The sequence below is a fragment of the Ovis aries genome, chromosome 24 (assembly GCF_016772045.2).
Source record: "Ovis aries strain OAR_USU_Benz2616 breed Rambouillet chromosome 24, ARS-UI_Ramb_v3.0, whole genome shotgun sequence".
Classification (NCBI taxonomy): domain Eukaryota; kingdom Metazoa; phylum Chordata; class Mammalia; order Artiodactyla; family Bovidae; genus Ovis; species Ovis aries.
In genome coordinates, this window is record NC_056077.1 from 13,637,767 (window position 1) to 13,660,419 (window position 22,653).

General features: G+C 38.4%; 1 protein-coding gene and 1 non-coding gene across 13 annotated transcripts in view; both read left to right on the forward strand.

The window, feature by feature from the left end:
* MRTFB (myocardin related transcription factor B) overlaps positions 1-22,653 on the forward strand; it is a 296,817-nt gene that overhangs the window by 239,094 nt on the left and 35,070 nt on the right. For all 12 annotated transcript variants that reach the window (XM_042240566.1, XM_042240564.1, XM_042240563.2 and 9 more), the window contains 5 exons: positions 3,820-3,885; positions 10,002-10,057; positions 11,199-11,274; positions 14,647-14,808; positions 15,678-15,856. In XM_042240566.1, coding sequence (XP_042096500.1) covers positions 3,820-3,885; positions 10,002-10,057; positions 11,199-11,274; positions 14,647-14,808; positions 15,678-15,856 — 539 coding nt within the window. The remainder of the gene's footprint in view (positions 1-3,819; positions 3,886-10,001; positions 10,058-11,198; positions 11,275-14,646; positions 14,809-15,677; positions 15,857-22,653) is intronic.
* TRNAC-GCA (transfer RNA cysteine (anticodon GCA)) lies at positions 17,417-17,488 on the forward strand. The gene has a single exon. It is a non-coding gene; the product is annotated as a tRNA-Cys (tRNA).

Sequence of the window (22,653 nt, forward strand, 5' to 3'; positions counted from 1 at the left end):
GAAAGCATTCAAGATGTGACTGCTTACTCTGTGACTACAAAATACCCATTCACAGTAAAGCACTAAAAATATGGGAATCTTTACAGAATTAACCTCATGGACTGTAGCCCGCCAGCCTCCTCTGTCCATGGGATTTCTCAGGCAAGAATTGAGGTGGGTTGCCATTTCCTCCTCCAGGGTCTTATTTAGAGGCCAGTTAACCCCTCCTGTATCTAAGTTCAAAAGATAATATGAAGATGTAGTTTTTCTAAATTGTTTTGTTATTCTAGGACCAGGCACCTAAATACATTTAACAGTGCATAATACATTTTTGCCAAAGTCCAACTACTTCATTCTCTTAACTACTCAAACATCTTAAAAAATAGTTAAAAAAAACTGGAACCAGGGTCTATTTTTTTACCTAATGTTATCTTCAGAGTCAATACTAGAGTATTCTTTAGTTTCCCTTCTTTGCTTTTGCCATTGATTTACCCAGCCTTCATTTGACTGGCTCAGGGTTTGCCTGTGTTTTTTCTCCCCTCATAATTTGGCAGTTTATTCTGTCCTGTGTCTTGTGATTAAATAACATACATCAAATCTTCTCTCTGCCTTGCAGACAAACACTCATCTCCCCGCACACCCATTCATCCCACCCTCCTTCATACCCCGTAACTGAAACTAGCTGTTTGTAAAGAATTTCTAAGACCATGGCTGCCTGCTATACTGCTTCCCAGAAAGTGTCGTTTCTGCCTTGTTTTTGTAATATACAGTCCTCAGATGTCCCCTTGCAAGTCCCCTGGCCAAAAACTGTGCTTTGTTTTGGCTCATTCAACTCCTGCTAAACTGCTGTATGTTGTTTAAAATGCTGCTAATAAGAGTTTTTTTCTTTAGAGTGAAAAGGCACTTTAATTATGTCATATTATGGAAACATTTCAAACATTCTATTTATAGAAACAAAAGAGAATAGACATAATCATCTTGGCTCAGAAAGCAGCTAAACATTTGAAGGGGGTATAAATATTATATGAAAGACATTATTCTGAGGGTTTTTTCTGTTTTTGTTTTCAAATATTGGAAACTAATCCTAAAATCTTGTTCTAGAAGTGCTTTAATCCATTTAAGATTCAGGAGAAAGGAACTAAAAGATGATACTTGTTACTATCTGAGCTATTTCGGATGGTGAAGAAGAATGACATTTCCTCTTTGCTTTCATTTTTCAGAATGGTGGTTAAAATAAAGTTTTTACTTTTCTTGTATATAAAAAAGAGCAAGTTCACAACATTTATGTTGGGACTTCCATGGTGGTCCAGTGGTTGAGAATCCACCTTTCAACGCAAGGAATGCGGGTTCAATCCCTGGCCAGAGAACTAAGATCCCATGTGCTGTTAGGCAATAAAGCCCACCAGCCGCAACAAAGACCCAGCACAGCTAAAATAGACAAACAAAAACCACATATGTTGACACGGTATTGTTTTTTGTCTGTTGTAACAAGGAATAACACCAAGAATTTTCAAAATTACATGCATTTTTCTCTTTGTTGAAATGTAGTAGGAAACCATGAATGTGAACCCTAAGAGGTAATAACTCACATCATCTTAGGAAAATTCAAAAATTAATTAGAAGAATTTTCTCTAAATGCAGCAGATATAAAGTAGTCTATATTCATGTTTTCACACATCTACTATAATTTCAGAGATGATGGTTTGCAAAAGTCTCCTTACTTTATGGCCATGCCTTATATGGACCGCATAAGGATATTCCTCCTTTTAGGAATTAAGCAAATAACTGGAAATAAGGAATAAACTTTATACACCAAAAAAATCCACCATAGCATTAGTTATAGGAGTTGCAAAAATTGGAAACAACCTATGTGATCAATAATAAGGATATATTTAATGAAGTTTGCATGTCCACCCTCATTCCAAGATGCCACTTGCCTAAAAATCTATATCGTGTTTGACACATTTGTCTCACCAGTATGATGCTTTGTTTGTCTGTGTGTTTTAAACCAAACAAGGGGGCTGTTGATGTTTTCTTTACCCTTTCTGTTTTACTCCTTTCTTTGAAGACTCCCTCAGGAGGAAGGAAAAATACTACTGCTGGGGACTCTCCAACAGACATGGACCACCATGTTCCAGAAGTGTCAGCCTTTGAACTAGAGATTGTTCTGACCCTTTTCTCTTCTCAGTATTCTTTTCTTGGGATTCTGCCTCTTGAATATGACCACCTTGATTTCAGACAAGCATTAACTTCGGCATTCACAAAAGAATGTCAGAGTATGCAGACATTTGGGTGCTTTCAGATCCACAGGTCATCTCTGGTTATTTTTGTTCCTAGTGAGGTACAGTGGGAACATACTATTCTCAATAAACTGTAAGTTATCAGGGAAAAGATCTTCATGTTAGAGCATAATTGATTCAGAGAATCGCAAAACATTCTAATATGAGAACCATGTGCATATAATTTTTGACTCATTAATTTTTTCTTTGCTGTGTGTAATAGAATCTTATCTCAATTGCTTCAGTTCTAAATGAGATGTCAGTGAAGTTTTGTGGTCCTACGGCCCCCAAAAGAAGTATAGATAAAAAATTTTTTCGGTATTGAGTAAAGAATGACATTTATATTTAGCAATGAATATGAAAATATATTTAAAAGCCATTTTACAGTCAGATCTCTTTTTGAAGTATATCTAAGAGTGGGCTCTGCTCTGCAGTTCAGCACAAGCAAAAAGCAAGGCTGTGACGTGAGCGCCGCAGGTCCCACAGATCAGGCCTTGGGGTCAACTGCAAGTCGGAACCATTATGGGCATTGCATTTGAGCCTGGTCCAAACAAGCTCATCACACACTTGCTTAAAAAAAAAAAAAAGTCTTCCTTCCCTACCATTTAAGAAATACACACAGGTAATTTTTTTCTTTTTTTGCATATTTACACCCCTAAAGCGTGCCCTTAATAATCCTAACCTTGGTTTTCATCCATGGTCTGAAATAAAAATTAAACATGGAAACTTGAAATTGAATGTAGGGTAAACCAAGGAAAATGTTTTTCATAGTTACTTCATTTGTTACTCTTTTTTGAAATCAGTTCACTTTCCAGATAGAAACATAGAGATGCTATAAAAAGAATCTGCCTGAGAAATCTCAGGGAAAATATATATATATTATTAAATTTGGCCAACAGGATTTCCCCATTTTGTGATATGTACCTTGTTTTCTACACGTTTAGTGATTCATTTACTCTTTTAATTAAAATGATTACGTATCAGTTGATTTATGGCTTTCTTAGAACTTCTAGAATGAGATACACTGTTATGTTTGTACGCAAATTATTAAACTTTAAGGTCTCAATTCAGAAATTTTCCCTTGGGTCATTAATAGTATCTCATAAGTCTAATTTTTATTATGAAGTTGGCCTTCTTTAAAGCTATTTAAGATTTATTCCAGATGGAGTAAGTTCCTCCAGATACATTAATCTTTCCTTAAAATACATTTTTGCTATTAACTTATTTTTTAAAAAACTAAGGAATCTTACTAACAAGACAATGTGTAAGCCAACTATTTTTATTTGCTAAGTATAATGTGATTTTATTTCTAAAAAAAAATACTAGCTTTCATCATTAACTTAAAATTATTAACTGACTAAGCAAAAAATATGCTGAAAGAACTTCAGAGTTCACCCAACAGGCAGAAATCACAAACGGGGTTTGTTTTTTTTTTGACAGGTTGAATGGTGCCAGGTAGTATCCCTATTCAATTATGAAATAGAAGATAAAGCTTAATTATACCTCCTCTGGGCCCTACAGTTGCATGTAAACTCCAATGGTGATTATTTCCTTTTTACAGTGCTCCAGCTGAGGCTGCAACAAAGGAGGACGAGAGAACAACTAGTGGACCAGGGCATCATGCCACGTAAGACTGACGCATCCTTGTCTTTTCTAATGTGATGTAACAATATGGGCATGTCTCAGAAGAAGCTGCATCACACTCTACTTTCAGTGTTATCCATTTAATCCATATACAATTATTCAATGAATTTACAAGGAAAAACCAGGCATCAGCATTGCTGACGGAATCATTTAAAGTACATTCTGGATACCAGATGCAACTTAAAAGATGGACTTGGATTTTATATTATCAAAAAGCACCTTTAAATTTCTGTAATTAGGCAAATACCAGTTCTTCAAATTCCAGCCAGAGTTTTAAAATAACTGAAATAATTACTCTAGATCTAAGTGAATCCAAAGATACTTGAAAAAGTAGCATAATAAATTAATTCAAAACCTTATTTATTTAATTCAAATTAATTATCTTTGCTAGATGATGGTCTGTATAATTATGCATCTCAATTACAGGATGAATGAACATTCTATTTATAATTAATAAAATCTTCCTTGCACCAGTAAAGATATTTTCCCAAATAGCTTTAAGCTTCATCCCTTCATTTTTGAGTTGATTAATTTTAGAATATTTGTCCAAGGTGATTCTTTCCCTTTGATCACGAAACACAGCACCACCCATCAACAGAAAATTGGATTCAAGATGTACTGAGCAGGGCCTTGCCTATCAGAACAAGACTCAGTCCCCCTCAGTCAGTCTCTCCCATCAGGAAGCTTCCATAAAAGCCTCTTATCCTTATCCATCAGAGGGCAGACAGAATGAAAACCACAATCACAGAAAACTAATCAAACTGATCACATGGACCATAGCCTTGTCTAACTCCATGAAACTATGAGCCATGATGTGTAGGATGACCCAAGATGGGTGGGTCATGGTGGAGAGGTCTGATGGAATGTGGTCCACTGGAGAAGAGAATGGCAAACCACTTCAGTATTCTTGCCTTGAAACTCCATGAACAGTATGAAAAGGCAAAAGATAGGATACTGAAAGAGGAACTCCCCAGGTCGGTAGGTGCCCAATATGTTACTGGAGAACAGTGGAGAAATAACTCCAGAAAGAATGAAGAGACAGAGCCAAAGCAAAAACTTCACCCAGTTGTGGATGTGACTGGTGATGGAAGTAAAGTCTGATGCTGTAAAGAGTAATATTGTATAGGAACCTGGAATGTTAGGTCCATGAATCAAAGTAAATTAGAAGTGATCAAACAGGAGATGGCAAGACTGAACACTGACATTTTAGGAATCAGTGAACTAAAATGGACTAGAATGGGTGAATTTAACTCAGATGACCATAATATCTACTACTGTGGCCAAGAATCCCTTAGAAGAAATGGAGTGGCCTTTATAGTCAACTGGAGTCCAAAATGCAGTACTTGGATGCAATCTCAAAAATGGCACAATGATCTCTGTTCATTTCCAAGGCAAACCATTCAGTATCACAGTAATCCAAGTCTATGCCCCAATCAGTAATGCTGAAAAAGCTGAAGTTGAACGGTTCTATGAAGACCTACAAGACCTTCTAGAACTAACACCCAAAAAAAGATGTCCTTTTCATTATAGGGGATTGGAATGCAAAAGTAGGAAGTCAGGAGATACCTGGGGTAACAGGCAAATTTGGCCTTGGAGTACAAAATGAAGCAGGGCAGAGACTAACAGAGTTTTGCCAAGAGAATGCACTGGTCAAAGCAAACACCCCTCTTCCAACAACACAAGAGAAGACTCTACACATGGATATCACCAGATGGTCAATACCAAAATCAGATTAATTATATTCTTTGTAGCCAAAGATGGAGAAGTTCTATACAGTCAGCAAAAAACAAGACTGGAAATTGACTGTGGCAGAAGTCATGAACTTCTTATTGCCAAATTCAGGCTTAAATTGAAGAAAGTAGAGAAACCACTAGACCATTCAGGTATGACCTAAATCAAATCCCTTATGATTATACAGTGGAAGTGACAAAACAGATTCAAGGGATTAGATCTGATAGAGTGCCTGAAGAACTGTGGACAGAGGTTCGTGATATTGTACAGGAGGCAGTGATCAAGACCATCCCCAAGAAAAAGAAATGCAAAAAGGAAAAATGGTTGTCTGAGGAGGCCTTACAAATAGCTGAGAAAAGAAGAGAAGCGAAAGGCAAAGGAGGAAAGGAAAGTTATACCCATTTGAATGCAGAGTTCCAAAGAATAGCAAGGAGAGATAAGAAAGCCTTCCTTAGTGATAAATGCAAAGAAATAGAGGAAAATAACAGGATGGGAAAGACTAGAGGTCTCTTCAAGAAAATTAGAGATACCAAGGGAACATTTCATGCAAAGATGGGAACAGCGAAGGACAGAAATGATATGGACCTACCAGAAGCAGAAGATATTAAGAAGAGGTGGCAAGAAGATAACCATGATCACAATGCTGTTGTGATCACTCACCTAGAGCCAGACATTCTGGAATGCAAAATCAAGTTGGCCTTAAGAAGCATCACTACAAACAAAGCTGGTGGAGGTGATAGAATTCCAGTTGAACTATTTCAAATCCTAAAAGATGATGCTGTGAAAGTGTTGCACTCAATAGGCCAACAAATTTGGAAAACTCAGCAGTGGCCATAGGACTGGAAAAGGTCAGTTTTCATTCCAGTCCCAAAGAAAGGCAATGCCAAAGAATGTTCAAATTACTGCACAATTGCACTCATCTCACATGCTAGCAAAGTAATGCTCAAAATTCTCCAAGCCAGGCTTCAACAAGTATGTGAACTATGAGCTTCCAGATGTTCAGACTGGATTTAGAAAAGCCAGAGGAACCAGAGATCAAATTGTCAACATCAGTTGGATCATCAAAAAAGGAAGAAAGTTCCAGAAAAACATCTACTTCTGCTTTATTGATTACACCAAAGCCTTTGACTGTGCAGATCACAACAAACTGTGGAAAATTCTTAAAGAGATGGGAATACCAGACTGTCTTACCTGCCTCCTGAGAAATCTGTATGCAGGTCAAGAAACAACAATTAGAACTGGATATGGAACAACAGACTGGTTCCAAATCAGGAAAGGAGTACGTCAGGGCTGTATATTGTCACCTTGCTTATTTAACTTATATGCAGAATACATCATGCAAAATGCTGGGCTGGAGGAAGCACAAGCTAGAATCAAAGATTGCTGGGAGAAGTATCAATAACCTCAGATATGCAGATGATACCACCCTTATGGCAGACAGCAAAGAAGAACGAAAGAGCCTCTTGATGAAAGTGAAAGAGGAGAGTGAAAAAGTTGGCTTAAAATTCAACATTCAGAAAACGAAGATCATGGTATCCAGTCCCATCACTTGATGGCAAATAGATGGGGAAACAATGGAAACAGTGATAGACTTTATTTTCTTGGGCTGCAAAAATACTGCAGATGGTGACTGTAGCCATGCAATTACAAGTCACTTGCTCCTTGGAAGAAAAGCTGTGCCAAACCTAGACAGCATATACAAAAGCAGAGACATTACTTTGCCAACAAAGGTCTGTCTAGTCAAAGCTATGGTTTATCCAGTAGTCATGTATGGATGTGAGAGTTGGACTATAAAGAAAGCTGAGCACCGAAGAATTGATGCTTTTGAACTGTGGTGTTGAAGAAGACTCTTGAAAATCCCTTGGACTGCAAGGATATCCAACCAGTCAATCCTTAAAAGAAATCAGTCCTGAATATTCATTGCAAGGACTGATTCTGAAGCTGAAACTCCAATCCTTTGGCCACCTGATGGGAAGAGTTGACTCATTGGAGAAGACCCTGATGCTGGGAAAGATTGAAGGCAGGAGGAGAAGGGGATGACAGAGGATGAGATGGCTGGATGGCATCACCTTCTCTAGGGACATGAGTTTGAGTAAGCTCTGGGAGTTGGTGATGTACAGGGAACCCTGGCATGCTGCAGTCCATGGGGTTGCAGAGTTGGACACGACTGAGCGACTGAAATTAACTGACATAATCACCGAATTTGGAGGTGATTTTATATTTTAGAGGAGAAGAGCGGTTGTTTTGTGTATGCTGTTAGGATTATTTGGGGGCCTTAGTCTAAAAATTGATTTTCTCTAAGAAGTAATTCATTTGGCTTAAAACACTAGAAAGAAATTACAGAATGCACTTACGCTCTCCAGTCTTCACCATCATTGCTGTTGGCTTTTTCTAGTTTGTGATAAGGGTTACAAAGATTTTTCTGTGTGATAAGATGTCTTTCCCAGTGAAAACTTTTTATTCTAAAGTGAAAATGAAAGTCGTTCAGTCATGTCTGACTCTTTGTGACCCCATTGACTATACAGTCCACAGAATTCTCCAGGCCAGAATACTGAAGTGGGTAGCCATTCCCTTCTCCAGGGGTCTTCCCAACCGAGGGATTGAGCCCAGGTCTCCCGCATTGCCAACATATTCTTTACCGTGTCAGCCACTAGAGAATCCCAAGAATACTGGAGTGGGTAGCCTGTCCCTTCTCCAGTGGATCTTCCTGACCCAAGAATCTAACCAGGGTCTCCTTTTTTTCTGAACTATTATTAATTATCTACATATTTTAAATCTTGTGTTTTGGTAAAACCAGGTATCAGAAACTGGTTAGATAGGGCCTTCCCTGGTGGTCCAGTGGTTAAGAATCTGCCTGCCAGTGCATGGGACATGAGTTTGATCCTTGGTCCAGGAACATCTCACAAGCTGTGTGGCAACTGAGCCGCAACAAGAGAAGCCACAGCAATGAGAAACCTGAGCACTGCAACGAAGAGTAGCCCCCACTCACTGCAACTAGAGAAAGCCCGTATGCAGCAATGAAGACTCAGCACAGCCAAAGTAATTTTTTTTTTTTAAAGGCAGAGGATTCATGTTGATGTATGGCAGAAACCATCACAATGTTGTAAAGTAATTATCCTCCAATTAAAATAAATGAATTAGAAAAGCCAAAAAACCAAAAAGCCGGAGGTTATAAAAGAATACTTTAAAGAAACTGGTTTGATAATCTGCCAGATTTTCTCAGCACTACATACCTGATATGAGCCAGTCAAACAGGACCAATGTATGGTGCTTTAAACATCACTGCCAAGCCAGCTACAGTCTGCTTTTAGGAGCTGGTCCCTAGCCAGATGTCTCTGGGCTGGACTTCTGTGATCCTTTGCTGTGCGTTAAGTACCACAGTTGAATGTTACCAAGAACTGATTGCTCAATTCTAAGAGGTGACATCCCAGGTAAGCCTAGTCCTGTATCCCATCCCCGTCCCCTGACAACCCACAGTGATGACTGCAGGGTGTGGTCAGACAGTGATGGATATAAACACTAATGATTTTTCAAAGATTATGATTATTGATAGAAATACTGTAGTAGGTAATACTTTTAATAAGTACTGCCTCAGTCTCTGGGACTCTGGAACATTTAATGTACTAGCAGTTAACAGATTAAGGAATCACTGTGTCTTTAGAGTGAGTTGCATTGTGGTATGGTAGGAAGAGCATGAACCTGCCAAATTCAGATTTCTAGGTTTAAATTCCACTTAGATGACCATCTAGCTGTATAACTTCAAAAACTGACTGAACCTCTTTGAGCCTTTCATCTGTACTGGGGCTAATACGAACCTCACAAGGCTGTTGTGATGATCAGCAGCAATATAACTGTAAGATGGGTCACAGAGCATGGGACTAAATGCATTGTAGGTTCTCGCTAAGTGGTAACTCCAATCTCTTGAGACATGGACTGCAGAGTGTTCTTGTGTTCAAGGCTAGAGCACTCCAACGTTAAATGCCCTGAGGACCTGTGGACTTTTTCCAGTAGCTTGTATGACCATAATAGCAAAGACCTGTTAAGGAACCATCAAACAGTTCCCTTGGTAATGGCAATCTGCCCCAACTACAGGCTGGAACTAGTCTGACCTGATAGATGTGCTGTCATTATGTTTATAACTCTGTTTTAAATGTTCACTTGGTTTATTTGTGAAACATATAATTTTAATTCTGAAACCTTTACGGTCTCAGTTTTGCAGCTGTCCTAAAGGAACTGGGAAATAAATGGAACTGTAGAGGCACACTAATAAGATTAAGAGGAAATATCACCGTGATAATACTGTAGCATTTAACTGAAGTATTAACTCATCTATTTATACCACAGAAATGATTTCTTTTCCTCTCACAGCTCTGAAGAGCCCCGCGGCATTCCATGAGCAGATAAAAAGCTTGGAACGAGCCAGAGTAAGAAATTTTCATTTAAAATGTTCTGCCTCTTTCTTTTGTGTTAAAATACCTGTGGACAAGTAATAATCGTACTCCTACATATGTCAATAGAGAAAATAGAGTGTATTTTCAAGATACATGGTATATGGAGCAGTGTATCCTGGGGTCGTTTTATCTTGAAGGTTTGTAGAAAATATAGGACGTTCAAATTTTGTTCTTTAAAGCTAGCAACCTAGCTTTGTACATAAAGGAAAAATCACACTTCTTTCTTGCTTTGGGCATAACAAGTTTTTAGAATAATGATGGAACATCTCTGCCAGTTGTTAGCCCTGCAGATGGATAACCCGAGGGAGGGATTTACCCCAGATCCTTCCTTGGGCGGTTTCCCTCCCAGGTTTGTGTTAGTGGGACATTTGACCAAGACTGGGGGAATTTGACTGAAGGAGCAATGTTGCCGTATTCAGCTCTGTTTTATTCTTTGAGATGACTCCATCATAGTTGCATTAAAGTGTTTATTATTTTCCTTTAAAGGGCCACTATTTGTTCTTTTCATTTTATAGGAAGCTTCCATCATGCAATGTAAGAACAAACATGTTGTACAAATGCCTTGAGTTTTCCCAGGATGCAATAAGGATCTCTTAGAGTCATACAAACTACAAAACTCATTTTAAAGCCATATTGTTTAGAATTGAGTACAGTTCTGAATAAGAAAATATGATTAAAGACATGAATTCATCAAAGACAGTACATTGGAATTTTTAGGAAATGTGTTATCTAGGTGAATTTTTACTTGACCTGAAGTGTAGTTTTTGTTTTTTTTTTAAGATACTTACATGTTCAAATCCTCTGTTCAAAAGTCATCTTTAAAATTATGAGCCTCTGCTTTTCCAAGTTTTAAAATAAAAGTCTATAAAGTGCCTACTTTATATCAACATAGACTTCAAATCCCTGTACAGTTTTGAAGGCTGCAATTTAAGTCCTGTATTGGATAACAGTTTTTCACAGCCCTTAATTTCTACTCTTTCCTTTCTCTCAAAATCATGACCAAAAGCATATACAGTTTATTTAAATAGAGTTACCTTGAGGAAAAAAAATATATAAAACCACAATAAATCATAAACAATTTATGGTAAGATTTTCTCTTTCTCTTATCTAAAAGACCGAAAACTTTTTGAAGCACAAGATTCGGAGTCGACCAGATCGTTCTGAACTTGTCAGGATGCACATTTTAGAAGGTAAAAGTTCTGTTTCTCCTTATCTTGCTACATTTTCTCAAGAAAACAAGTGAGACGTCCACCATTTCTGTTTATTCCGATTTTAATAACTTTTTACCCCACAGGCTGACATCCTGTCAATTGGATAGCAGCATGAAGACCCCAAGCTAAAGTGTTATGTTAGATACACAGGGAAGGTCCACTTCTCCAAATAACCAGTTGATGAACTGAGTCTTCCCTGCCTACTGAGGGTGCTTATAGGTGTCTCTGCCATACTGTTCTGGAAAAACATTTTCCGTCCAGATTTCTTCACCAGTGGGTGATGTGTGCCCACTCATCATAAAGGGTATGATAGACACAAGTCTAACCCTAGATTTTAAACTACTTGGACCCTGTTGTGTCTACCTGGGGCAAGCCCATACCTAACATTTTTCTTTGTTGCTGCTTACCCACAACAATCCAGCTTGATCTGACCATTATCACAAACAAACTCCCCTCAGCCCACCACATTTTCTGCATGCCTGAGCCTCATCTTTTACAAAGCTGGTAAGGACAGTTCCATTCCATCTTTGGTGAGGCATGTGGCTCAGGTCGTGGCTTTTTCTCTAAAGATAAAGCATTCTTGGAAGGTGGTACTTCTACCATAAAGTCCCGACATACATTTTCTTCCATTGTTTTGCTTCACTGACTTAATTTGTTGAGCAAGACAAGGAGCCTGACCTTGTGATAGCCTTGAGAGTGTGAAACCTTGAGAAGATACAGCAACTTCTCAAACATTTAGAGACAGTTATTAGGCAGGAGGAAGATTAGATTTCTTTTCTCTGGCCTAATGATAGAGTTAGAATTAGGTTGATATTACAGAGTATTAGATTTTAGCTCAGCGTAAAGGTCAGTCAGGTGTCTCCAAATAAAATCTTCAGGAAGTGACATGGTTGTCCTTACTAGAGGTGTTGGTTTGCTGGCCAGCAAGCTAAGCACCAGTCAGATTTCCCCCTTCATGGAGCTTATTACATTCTAGGGGCAGAGAGATTATACGCAGGCAAAACAAGTCAATTACAGATTGTGAAACGTCCCCTACAGGGAATAAAGACAGACTGACACCGTGTAAAGAATGTTGTAAAGCAGTTCCAAGTATCAGGCTGGTCCCTAAAACCCCAAGTGGAGTCTCTTCTAATCCAGATAATCTATGACTAGGTAACTATCTTCGTGTCTGGGATGGGAGGCAAGAAGTCTATGCCTTTCTCTACTTCAACTGGACTTAAAAAAGCTTTTCCAGAACTCCAGTGATAGGGTAGGAGCAGCCACCAGCTGTCAGGGATAAGTGAATCTTCAGAGAAGCAAGTTTGCTGGTAAGTAACTTAGTAAATGACTCCTTCTGTGCCTGAAAATATCTTGACCTGTAAGAGACATTTTTGTAGAAATGACACTGCCTGTTTCAACTTGTCATCTGACCGTAACAGGCTTTATTAACATAATTAAAACTAAGGCAAATGCATTTAACTATCAATAAAATCATATTTGCTTTTTCTAAAAACAGACTCTTCAGCATTTAAAAGCCTAATTATATATAGGAATAAGCCATAAGTAATGTCTTTAGGACATCTATTCTAAAGTTGAGATTTTTGAAGAAAGAAAAAATGTCTCATCTATAATTTTAAAAATACCTTAAAACCACCAGCAACTTATTTTGCTATCATCCCAGTTTTGATTGAATTGGATGTTTGGCAGGCAGAAGTCTAAATTATTTCCTGAAGTTTTACCTCCGTCTCATGGAGATGAAGATGCAGTTAGACCAGAATAGAAGCATACTGAAATGCCAGCCTTTACTTACTCACTTTTGGAATATCTTCTTCCCAAACATTCCTGATATCACTTGGATAGTGTCAGTGGAAGGGAGGCAAAGGCAGGAGACTGTCCTGCCTACATCTTAACAAAAGCATCTTCAGAATGATTTGCATGATCTATTTCGCCCACTTATCGTCTTCCTAGTTAGAGGGGCTTTATCTACTAAGACTGGGGCCAGAGTTGTTTTATACAGGAAAATTATAAAAATGAGATGAGGACTGGTATTATTTTAAGTTACAGAAACATGCATTTATTTACCAATATGCCGACTTAGGACTAAAAACTTCCCATGGGGGGAATCATCTGCAATTTCCATTCATGGTGGATCAAAATGTAAAGATACTTGAAAAGCAGTCTATTTTAAAATCTTAAATTTTATCATTTTTTCCCCAAATCTTTTATAATTGTTAGTTGTCCTGATGATGTGACAGTGATTTTTTTTCAATGACTTGCTTTTATCATGTCATGCCAAAGCATTTAACTCAGCTTTCCAAGAAATAATCATTTTATTTTTGAAGTTTATGATTTCCCCATAACAGTTAAGTTATGAGTGACGATGGCAGTCACAATAGTGATGTGCTGTTTTGTGGACAGCTGAGATTAATTTTTGGTAAGCACATAAGGGGAAAAGAGACATGCTCAGCTGTGCTGAAGGGTAGTTTATTGGCCGTGGGGTCTCAGTGTGCTTTGGGCCTCAGCTAGGACATCTAACCTACAGAATGAAAAACATCAGACAGTCCTGAGATTACTTACAGGGGGTTTCATTAAAAGACCTTCTACTGAATAATTTAAGGAACAAGCAACTCTCACCACAATATTGAGTTAATACCAATAGTCAGTCACACTAAATATTATTTAGAACAATTTAATAAAATGTTAATGAGCGTTACCAGAAACACAGGAATTATGCAAAGTTATGCTGTTTATGAGTTACGATATTTAGTTTCACATCTATTATACAACTTTATGCATTTGTGGGTTCATGAGTTGATGCTTCTATATGACAGTTAATTACTATGTAATTGAATGTCTCAAGGTTATTTATTCAGAAATAAATCCAAATTTTAATTATTATGCAGGACTCTGCGATGCACAGGAATATGATTTGTAGCTCTTCCCACCAACTCCTGCCGAAAAGCTTATATTCTGAGATACAGTGTCACCCCTTCGAAGAAATGACTTTCCAGTGAAGCCAAATCTAAAACTGCAAACTTCCTGAGCATGGACCGCATCTCTCTCCTCTGCTCATCCTCTGTATCCCCAATTCCTAATAGATGTGAATTTGACCCTCCTGTCATAAATAAGCAATAGCAGCACCTCAGTTTTGGCTTGAGTTCATATTAATTTGAGTCCAAGGACATCCACACTGTGTAGACAGTATAAAGCTTTCCAGGACTAGAAATGTAAATTGCAGATGGGAGCATTCTCAAGCAGTCGTTGTCTCTCCATAAATAAGTTTACATCAGTTTAAATTAGTTGGCCTGAAATAACATTATGGAATAGAGACAGTAATTCAAGTAATGATTAAACCTGTGTTTCCTCTTTTAGAAACATTTGCAGAGCCGTCCCTGCAGGCTACTCAGATGAAGTTGAAAAGAGCTCGACTAGCTGATGATCTGAATGAAAAGATTGCTCAGAGACCTGGTCCTATGGAGCTGGTAGAGAAAAACATCCTTCCTGTAGACTCCAGTGTTAAGGAAGCAATTATAGGCAAGACTCTAAAATTTTACTGTTTTCTGGGAGACAAAGAAACTTGGAAGTTTTAGATAAGAAAAATCTAATTTTAAAGCCAGCACGAATCATGATTATTGTTTTCTGGGTGATTTAGAAATTAACATTTGTACTTATCTCCATAGTATTATTATTGTTATTATTAATACTATGTATTATAGGATTAGTACCAGTTAACAAAGATATTCCTCTAACAAAAGGTTTAAGTTACCATGACTTACGGGAACTTTGTATTTTGCATTAGTATGAGTTTAAATCTTAGGCAGTCTGTATTCAGTCATTCTATGATTCCATTCAATTCCAAAGAAATGGGCCCCAAAAGGTAAGGTGTCAGTACAGCAGCGCTGCTCCATGAGGTGGGACTTATCAACACATCCCCCAGTCAGAGCCCTATTTGGCCTCATAATGTTTTTCAGCAGTTGGATCCAGGCAAGCTCTGCACATTGTCTTTATCTGATATATCTCTTCAGTCAGTATCCTGCACAGATCTTCCTCCTTTCTTTCCTTTTTATTTGCTGATGAATGAACTTATTTTGTCCTTTAGCACTTCCACACTCTAGATTTTTCTGAATGCATTTGCATCCCTAGGTCCATTTAAAAAATTTCTTGTCTCCTGTATTCCTGTCATTAGTAGTCCGATCCAAAGGCTTGATCTGATTCAGGTTTGGTATTTTCCTCCAGGTATTCATCATAGGTAGTTGTGTATTCTTCCATTGAGAAGTACATTATGTCCAACTTTGTTTTTAAACAGCTTTCTTTAGTCCTTAAAATGAATAGTATTTCTCCTTTTTCATTTTAACCTTAGTATTCCAAGGCCAAGATCAATTAAGAATCACTTCTTTCTTTAGGCGTTGGGAAGGAGGACTATCCCCAAACTCAGGGCGATTTCTCATTTGACGAAGACAGCAGTGATGCTTTGTCTCCGGACCAGCCAGCCAGCCAGGAGTCGCAGGGGTCAGCCGCGTCCCCAAGTGAGCCAAAAGTTAGTGAATCGCCATCTCCTGTGACTACAAACACTCCAGCCCAGGTATTGCTTTTCTTGTTTTTAACCCCTAAACCAAGAAAGTGCCTTGTTTTTTTATGTATCTAGGTAATGTATTTTCATCAGAAAAAAAAGTCTGAAAGTGCAGAAAAGCATAGATTTTTCCCATGTAATCCAGCGATTCACATTTTCAGTAGATTCTTACATTTTCTTTCTGTTCTATGTACACATTTTTACTTTACAGTTTTGTAACTCAATTTTTTCATGTACCTTTTTTTGAGTTACAACTCACACATCATAAAATTCACCCTTTTTTCTTTTTAACCATCTTAATCGTCTTTAAGTGTACAGGCCTGTAGTCTGTATTCACATTGTTGTGCAGCAGATCTCCAGAAGTTTTTTGTCTTACAAAACTGAAGCTAAATCCATTAAACATCAACTCCCCATCCCCCCAGACCTGGTAAGTACTTTACTTCAATCTCAATGAATTTGACTACTTTGACTATCTCATATGGCTTATATTATTTAACAGTGTCCTCAGGGTTCATTTATGTTGTAGAATGTGACAAGATCTCTCTCAGTTGTTAGGCTGCATAATATTCCATTTTATGGATATACCACATTTTGTTTATCCATTCATTAGTGAACATGGGGTTGCTCCCATCTCTTGGCTGTTGTGAATAATGATGAGTACGCGAGTGTAAAAATCTCTCTTTGAGACCTTGCTTTTAGTTCTTTTGGGCATATACCCAGAAGTGGGATTGTTGGATCATATGGTAGTTCTGTTTTTAATTTTTAAGGAACCCCCATACTAGCTGCAGCATTTCACACTCCCACCACCAGTGGAGGAGGAACTGGCAACCCACTCCAGTATTCTTGCCTGGAGAATCCCATGTGTCACAGAGGAACCTGGTGGGCTACAGTCCATAGTGTTGCACAGAATCGGACACAACTGAGAGGCTAAACAACCACCAGTGCACACGTGTTCCTATTTCTCCACATCCTCACCAACACTTGTTAATTTCTGTTCTTTTGATAGTAGCTATTTCAGTGGAATGAAGTGATCTCACTGTGTTTGTTTTTATTGAAGAATAGTTACTTTACAATTTTGTGTTAGTTTCAAGTGGACAGCAAAATGATTGTTATATATGTGTATATATATATATTTTCAGATTCTTTTCCATTATAATATTACAAGATATTGAGTATATTCACTGTGTTCTTTTTTTCAATTGGAGTATAGTTGGTTTACACTGCTGTGATTCAGCCATACGTACACATAGATCCCCTCTCTACAGAGCACCGAGCAGAGTTCCCTGGGCAGTAGGTTCTCATTAGTTTTCTGTTTTATGCACAGTAGTGTGCATATGTCAGTCCCAACCTCCAAGTTCATCCCACCCCCCCACCCCCCTCGGTATCTATACATTTGTCTCTGTTTCTACTTTGCAAATCATCTCTACCATTTTTTCTTGATTCTATGCATATGTGTTAATATAAGATACTTGTTTTTCTGGCTTCACTCTTTATGACAGCCTCTAGATTCATCCATGTCTCTGCAAATGGCACAATTTCATTCCTTTTTATGGCTGACTAATAAATAAGGCTTCCCTGGTGGCTCAGATGGTAAAGCATCTGCCTGCAATGCAGGAGACCCAGGTTCGATTCCTGGGTCGGGAAGACCCTCTGGAGAAGGAAATGGCAATCCACTCCAGCACTGTTGCCTGGAAAATCCCAAGGACGGAGGAGCCTGATAGGCTACAGTCCATGAGGTCGCAAAGAGTTGGACACGACTGAGCGACTTTTTATGGCTGACTAATGTCCGTTGTATATATGTACCACATCTTTATCCATTCTCTCTGCTGATGGACATTTAGGGACTTCCATGTCCTGGCTATTGTAAATACTGCTGCAGTGAACACTGGGGTGCATATAGCTTTTTGAATTATGGTTTTCTCTGGGTATATGCCCAGGAGTGGTACTGCTGGGTCATATGATAGTTCTATTTTTAGTTTTTTAAGGAACCTCCATACTGTCCTCCATATTGGCTGCATCAGTAACAGTGTAGGAGGGTTCTCTTTCTCCACATCCTCTTCAACATTTATCATTTGTAAATTTTTTTGACAGTGGCCATTCTGACTCGTGTGAGGCAATAGCCTCACTCTAGTTTTGATTTGCTTTTCTCTGATCATTAGTGATGTTGAGTCTCTTTTAATGTATTTGTTGGCCATCTGTATGTCATCTTTGGAGAAATGTCTATTTAGGTCTTCTGCCCATTGATTGTGATGTCTCACTGTGGTTTTGATTTGCATTTCTCTAACCTACTCCAGTACTCTTGCCTGGAAACTCCCATGGACGGAGGAGCCTGGTGGGCTGCAGTCCATGGGGTCGCTGAGGGTTGGACATGACTGAGCGACTTCACTTTCACTTTTCACTTTCATGCATTGGAGAAAGAAATGGCAACCCACTCCAGTGTTCTTGCCTGGAGAATCCCAGGGACGGGGGAGCCTGGTGGGCTGCCACCTCTGGGGTCGCACAGAGTTGGACACGACTGAAGCGACGCAGCAGCAGCAACTATTAGTGATGTTGAGCATCTTTTCATATGCCTTTGCTCATTTGTATATCATCTGTGGAGAAATCCCTTTTCAAATCCTTTGTTTTCTTTAAAATCAGGTTGCTTTTCTGTTGTTGAGTTGTAGGAGTTCTTTATATGTTCTCAATATTAACCCCTTGTCAGATATATGATTTGCGAATACTTTCTCCCGTCTTTTCACTCTGTTGACAGTAACCTTTAATGAACAGACGTTTTTAAGTTTGATCTAGTCCTCTTTGTGTATTTTTGGTTATGTGACCTGTGTTTTTGGTGTCAGACTAAGAAATCATTGCCAGAATTTGGTGTCATAAATTAGATTGTTTTGGATTGATTGGATCCTGTTTTCTTCTAAGATTTTCATAGTTTGGGGGTCTTACATTTAGATCTTTAATCGATTTTCATTTTTGTATATAAGATAAAGATCCAACTTCATTCTTTTGCATCTGGATATCCAGTTTTCCCCAACACCATTTGTTGAAAAGATTGTTCCATCCCCACCAAATGGTCTTGGCACTGTCGTCAAAGATCATTTGGTCATATATAAGACAATGTATTTACATGCTTTCTATTCTTTTGCATTGGCCTGTATCTCTGTCATTATGTCAGTATCACACTATTTTGATTACTAGAGCTTTGCAGTGAATTTTGAAATCAGGAAGTGTGAGATCTTCAAATTTTATTCTTCTTTTTCAAGATGGTTTTGGCTACTTGGGGTCCCTTGATATTCCGTGTTAATGTTAGGATGAATTTTTCTATTTCTGTTAAAAAAAAAAAAAGGCACTGGGACTTACACACTTTAAACCTTTTAACGTGTATAATTCAGTGCTTACTAGTATATTCACAGTGTGAGAGTTGCACAAATCTGTCTGATTCCAGAACACTTTCATCTTTCCCAAAAGAAGCCCGTACATGTCAGCACTCACTCCACTTGGCCCTAAGCCACCATCAATATACTTTCTGTCTGGATTTACCTATTCCAGACATTTTTTTTTTTTAATAAATTCTGAAATCATACAATATATCATCTTTTGTGATTGGCTCCTTTCGCTTAGGTATAATGTTTTTAAGGTTCATCCATGTTGTAGCATGTATCAGTACATCATCCCTTGTGGCTGAGTGATATTCCATTGTGTTGATATACCACATTTTGTTTATTCATCAGTTAGTGGACATTTGCTATTATGAATAATGATGCTGTGAACACTTGTAGACAAGTTTTTATGTGGACATGTTTTCACTTCTCTTGGGTATATACCTTGGAGTGGAATTGCTGTGGCATAGTACTCTTGCCTGGAAAATCCCATGGATGGAGGAGCCTGGTAGGCTGCAGTCCATGGGGTCACTAAGAGTCGGACGTGACTGAGCATCTTCACTTTCACACATTGGAGAAGGAAATGGCAACCCACTCCAGTGTTCTTGCCTGGAGAATCCCAGGGACAGGGAAGCCTGGTGGGCTGCTGTCTATGGGGTCTCACAAAGTCAGACATGACTGAAGCGACTTAGCAGCAGCAGCAGCAGCATGGTAACCTTATGTGTACCTTGCTTGTATACCTTAGTATTTAACTGCACTGATACACTGTATCTCTATTAACCAATTCCTTATTGTTGGTTAGTGGTGTTTTAGTCACCAATTCATGCCTGACTGGTGGGATCTCATGGACTATAGCCCATCAGGCTCCTCTGTCCATGGGATTTTCCATGCAAGAATACTAGAGTGGGTTGCATCCCCTTCTCCAGGGGATCATCCCAACCCAGGGATCAAACCCCAGTCTCCTGCACTGCAGGCACATTCTTTACCAACTGAGCTGGGAAGTCCTAGAGTTGCTTCCTGTTTTTCACTATACCCTGGTTTTTTAATACATGCATAGTGGGCACTTGTCTGATTATCTCTTTGAATAATTACTAGATACTAAATGAATTTGAAACCTTATGTTAGGCAAAAGGTAGGCTCTTCAACTGCCTTCCAAGAAACAGTTCCATGGTGACTATGTCTTTACCACAAATAGGTAATATCATTACTTAAAACTCTGCACATTGGAGATTGGAATGTTTTATTTGGCCGCTTGATTTTGGTTATACTGAATTTATTCAACAAATACTTACCAAGCACCTACTATGCATCAGGTTATATATGAGTATTGAATCTAGTGCATGCAAAAGAATCTAATATTTTTTTAATAATTGCATTGGAAATTCACATTTCTTATTTCCTCAGTGAGTGTGTTTCTTTTGGTTTTATAAGAACTCTGATGATGCACATAATTTATTTTTCCTCTTTATCATGTTTTTCCCTTACTGAAATTTTAATAGTATTTAGTTATTTTTAAAGTCAAGACTGTTGAACTACTTAATGTGATGGGTCAAGTTCAGTAGAAAATGTTCTTACTAAAACCAAGCATCATAGAATTTTTGAATTGTACAGGAATTTAGCAATTATCTGCCCTCACCCTTTCACCAGGGGAGGCCTACGGAAGTTTGGGGATTAAAAATGTTTGGCTATTTTCTTACAGCATTTCTTCTCATTCATGAATATCTATTTGTTAGGGACTGTGTGTTTCAACATTATCTTCTTTACTGCATTTATCACTATTATTTGAAATAGAGGTGTGTATCTTTAACACCTAGCACAGGGCCTGGTACAGAAAGAGTGCTTAGTTGAATTCAGCACCATGAGCACTGACTGATGCCAGCTTGTAGAAGCAATATGACTCCCGTACTGCATCCCGTGATGCTAGCTTGTCTCCCACTTGGAACCATCAGAGATAGTCGGAGGAGCTACACTTTATACTCTCTTGTCAGAGTTTACAGGACAAGTGTGACTGGCCCCTCAGCTTCACTGGAACCTGACCTGGAAGAAAGATGAGGGTCAGTGACCAGCCCCTACTGTTCTTACATACTGGCTGCACCCTGGTTTTGAGCTTTAAAAATAGGGCTAAAAAGAATGTCAAATATGCAAGTTAATACCATTAGAAAACAGTTCTACTTACCCATTTGGGTGGTTTGTTCTCTGTTTCTGTCTGAGTAGGTCAGGACATCAGACAGCTATTAGCATGGTCTTAGCTTTTAGTAACAGAGAATTGCTGTCACCTCAGCTGTCTGCCTGGTAACAGCTTCCTGATGGTTCCACCTGTAAGAAACTATAAGTTTATCAGTGAGAAACTTCGATCAGGGGCAGTCCCACCAGTGGGCTGACATTCCAGAATTCCTTGAAGGAAAAACAGAAGGGAGAACAATTGTGTTTCTTGAAGAATAAATACAGCCTGTTTATTGCCAGGGCAGCACACATGAATCCTGAGGTCATTCATGAACTTAATTTTCATAACACTCTTTAGTGTTGCTCCAGTGCCACTTCTGTCTGCTTTTTATTTGTCACTAGTGCCTTTGGGAAAAGACCCACTTTAGAGAATGGTACGTTTCCTACTTATACATTCAAGTAAAAGAGGCTAGAATCACGGCTGGCTTACAGCACCTTTCCCATTACATAATTCCTATACTGTATACCTTGAAACCTTCTTAAATTGTGTGTCCTTTATAAAATTCCCTTTCAGTATTTTACTATTTATAAGTAAGGAATCTGACAAAGATTCTTAATATTATACACTTTATTCTTATTCATGTAATTAAATAAGCATCTCCATGTTAACTGTACTATACTGATGTCAGAGAAAGATAATCCTTAAGTAGGATTGTAAGTATGTTGTAGATATTTGTTTTTGTCTTTTTAATCAACTACAGAGGGCAGTTTTATGATGCCTGTAAAGTCTGTGGTTTTTGTGTCTAGAAGTGATAATTATGTTTTACTTTGGGAGATTCTGTACTTTATTTTCACTGTTATGTCATGTTTGTTTTTAAAATTTGTCTAAATATCTCACTTGATATATAAGTAAAATGTATTAATCTCCCTAAATATAATTACTTTCACATTTATAATTTAAGGGAAAGTATCGATACCTGAGGGACTTCCCAGGTGGCACTAATGGTAAAGAACCCGCCTGCCACATCTGCAACATAAGAGGTGTGGGTTTGATCCATGGGTCAGGAAGATCCCCTGTAGGAGGAAATGGCAACCCATTCCAGTATTCTTACCTAGAGAATCCCATGCACAGAGGAGCCTCTCAGGCTACAGTCCTTAGGGTCGCAGAGTCAGACACGACTGAAGCAATTTTGCATGCATGCAGACCAATACCTGAGAACATTGCTTCTCATTATCAAGTTTCCAGAGAGCAGGGATAGGCCCTCATTTTGTTTGGGG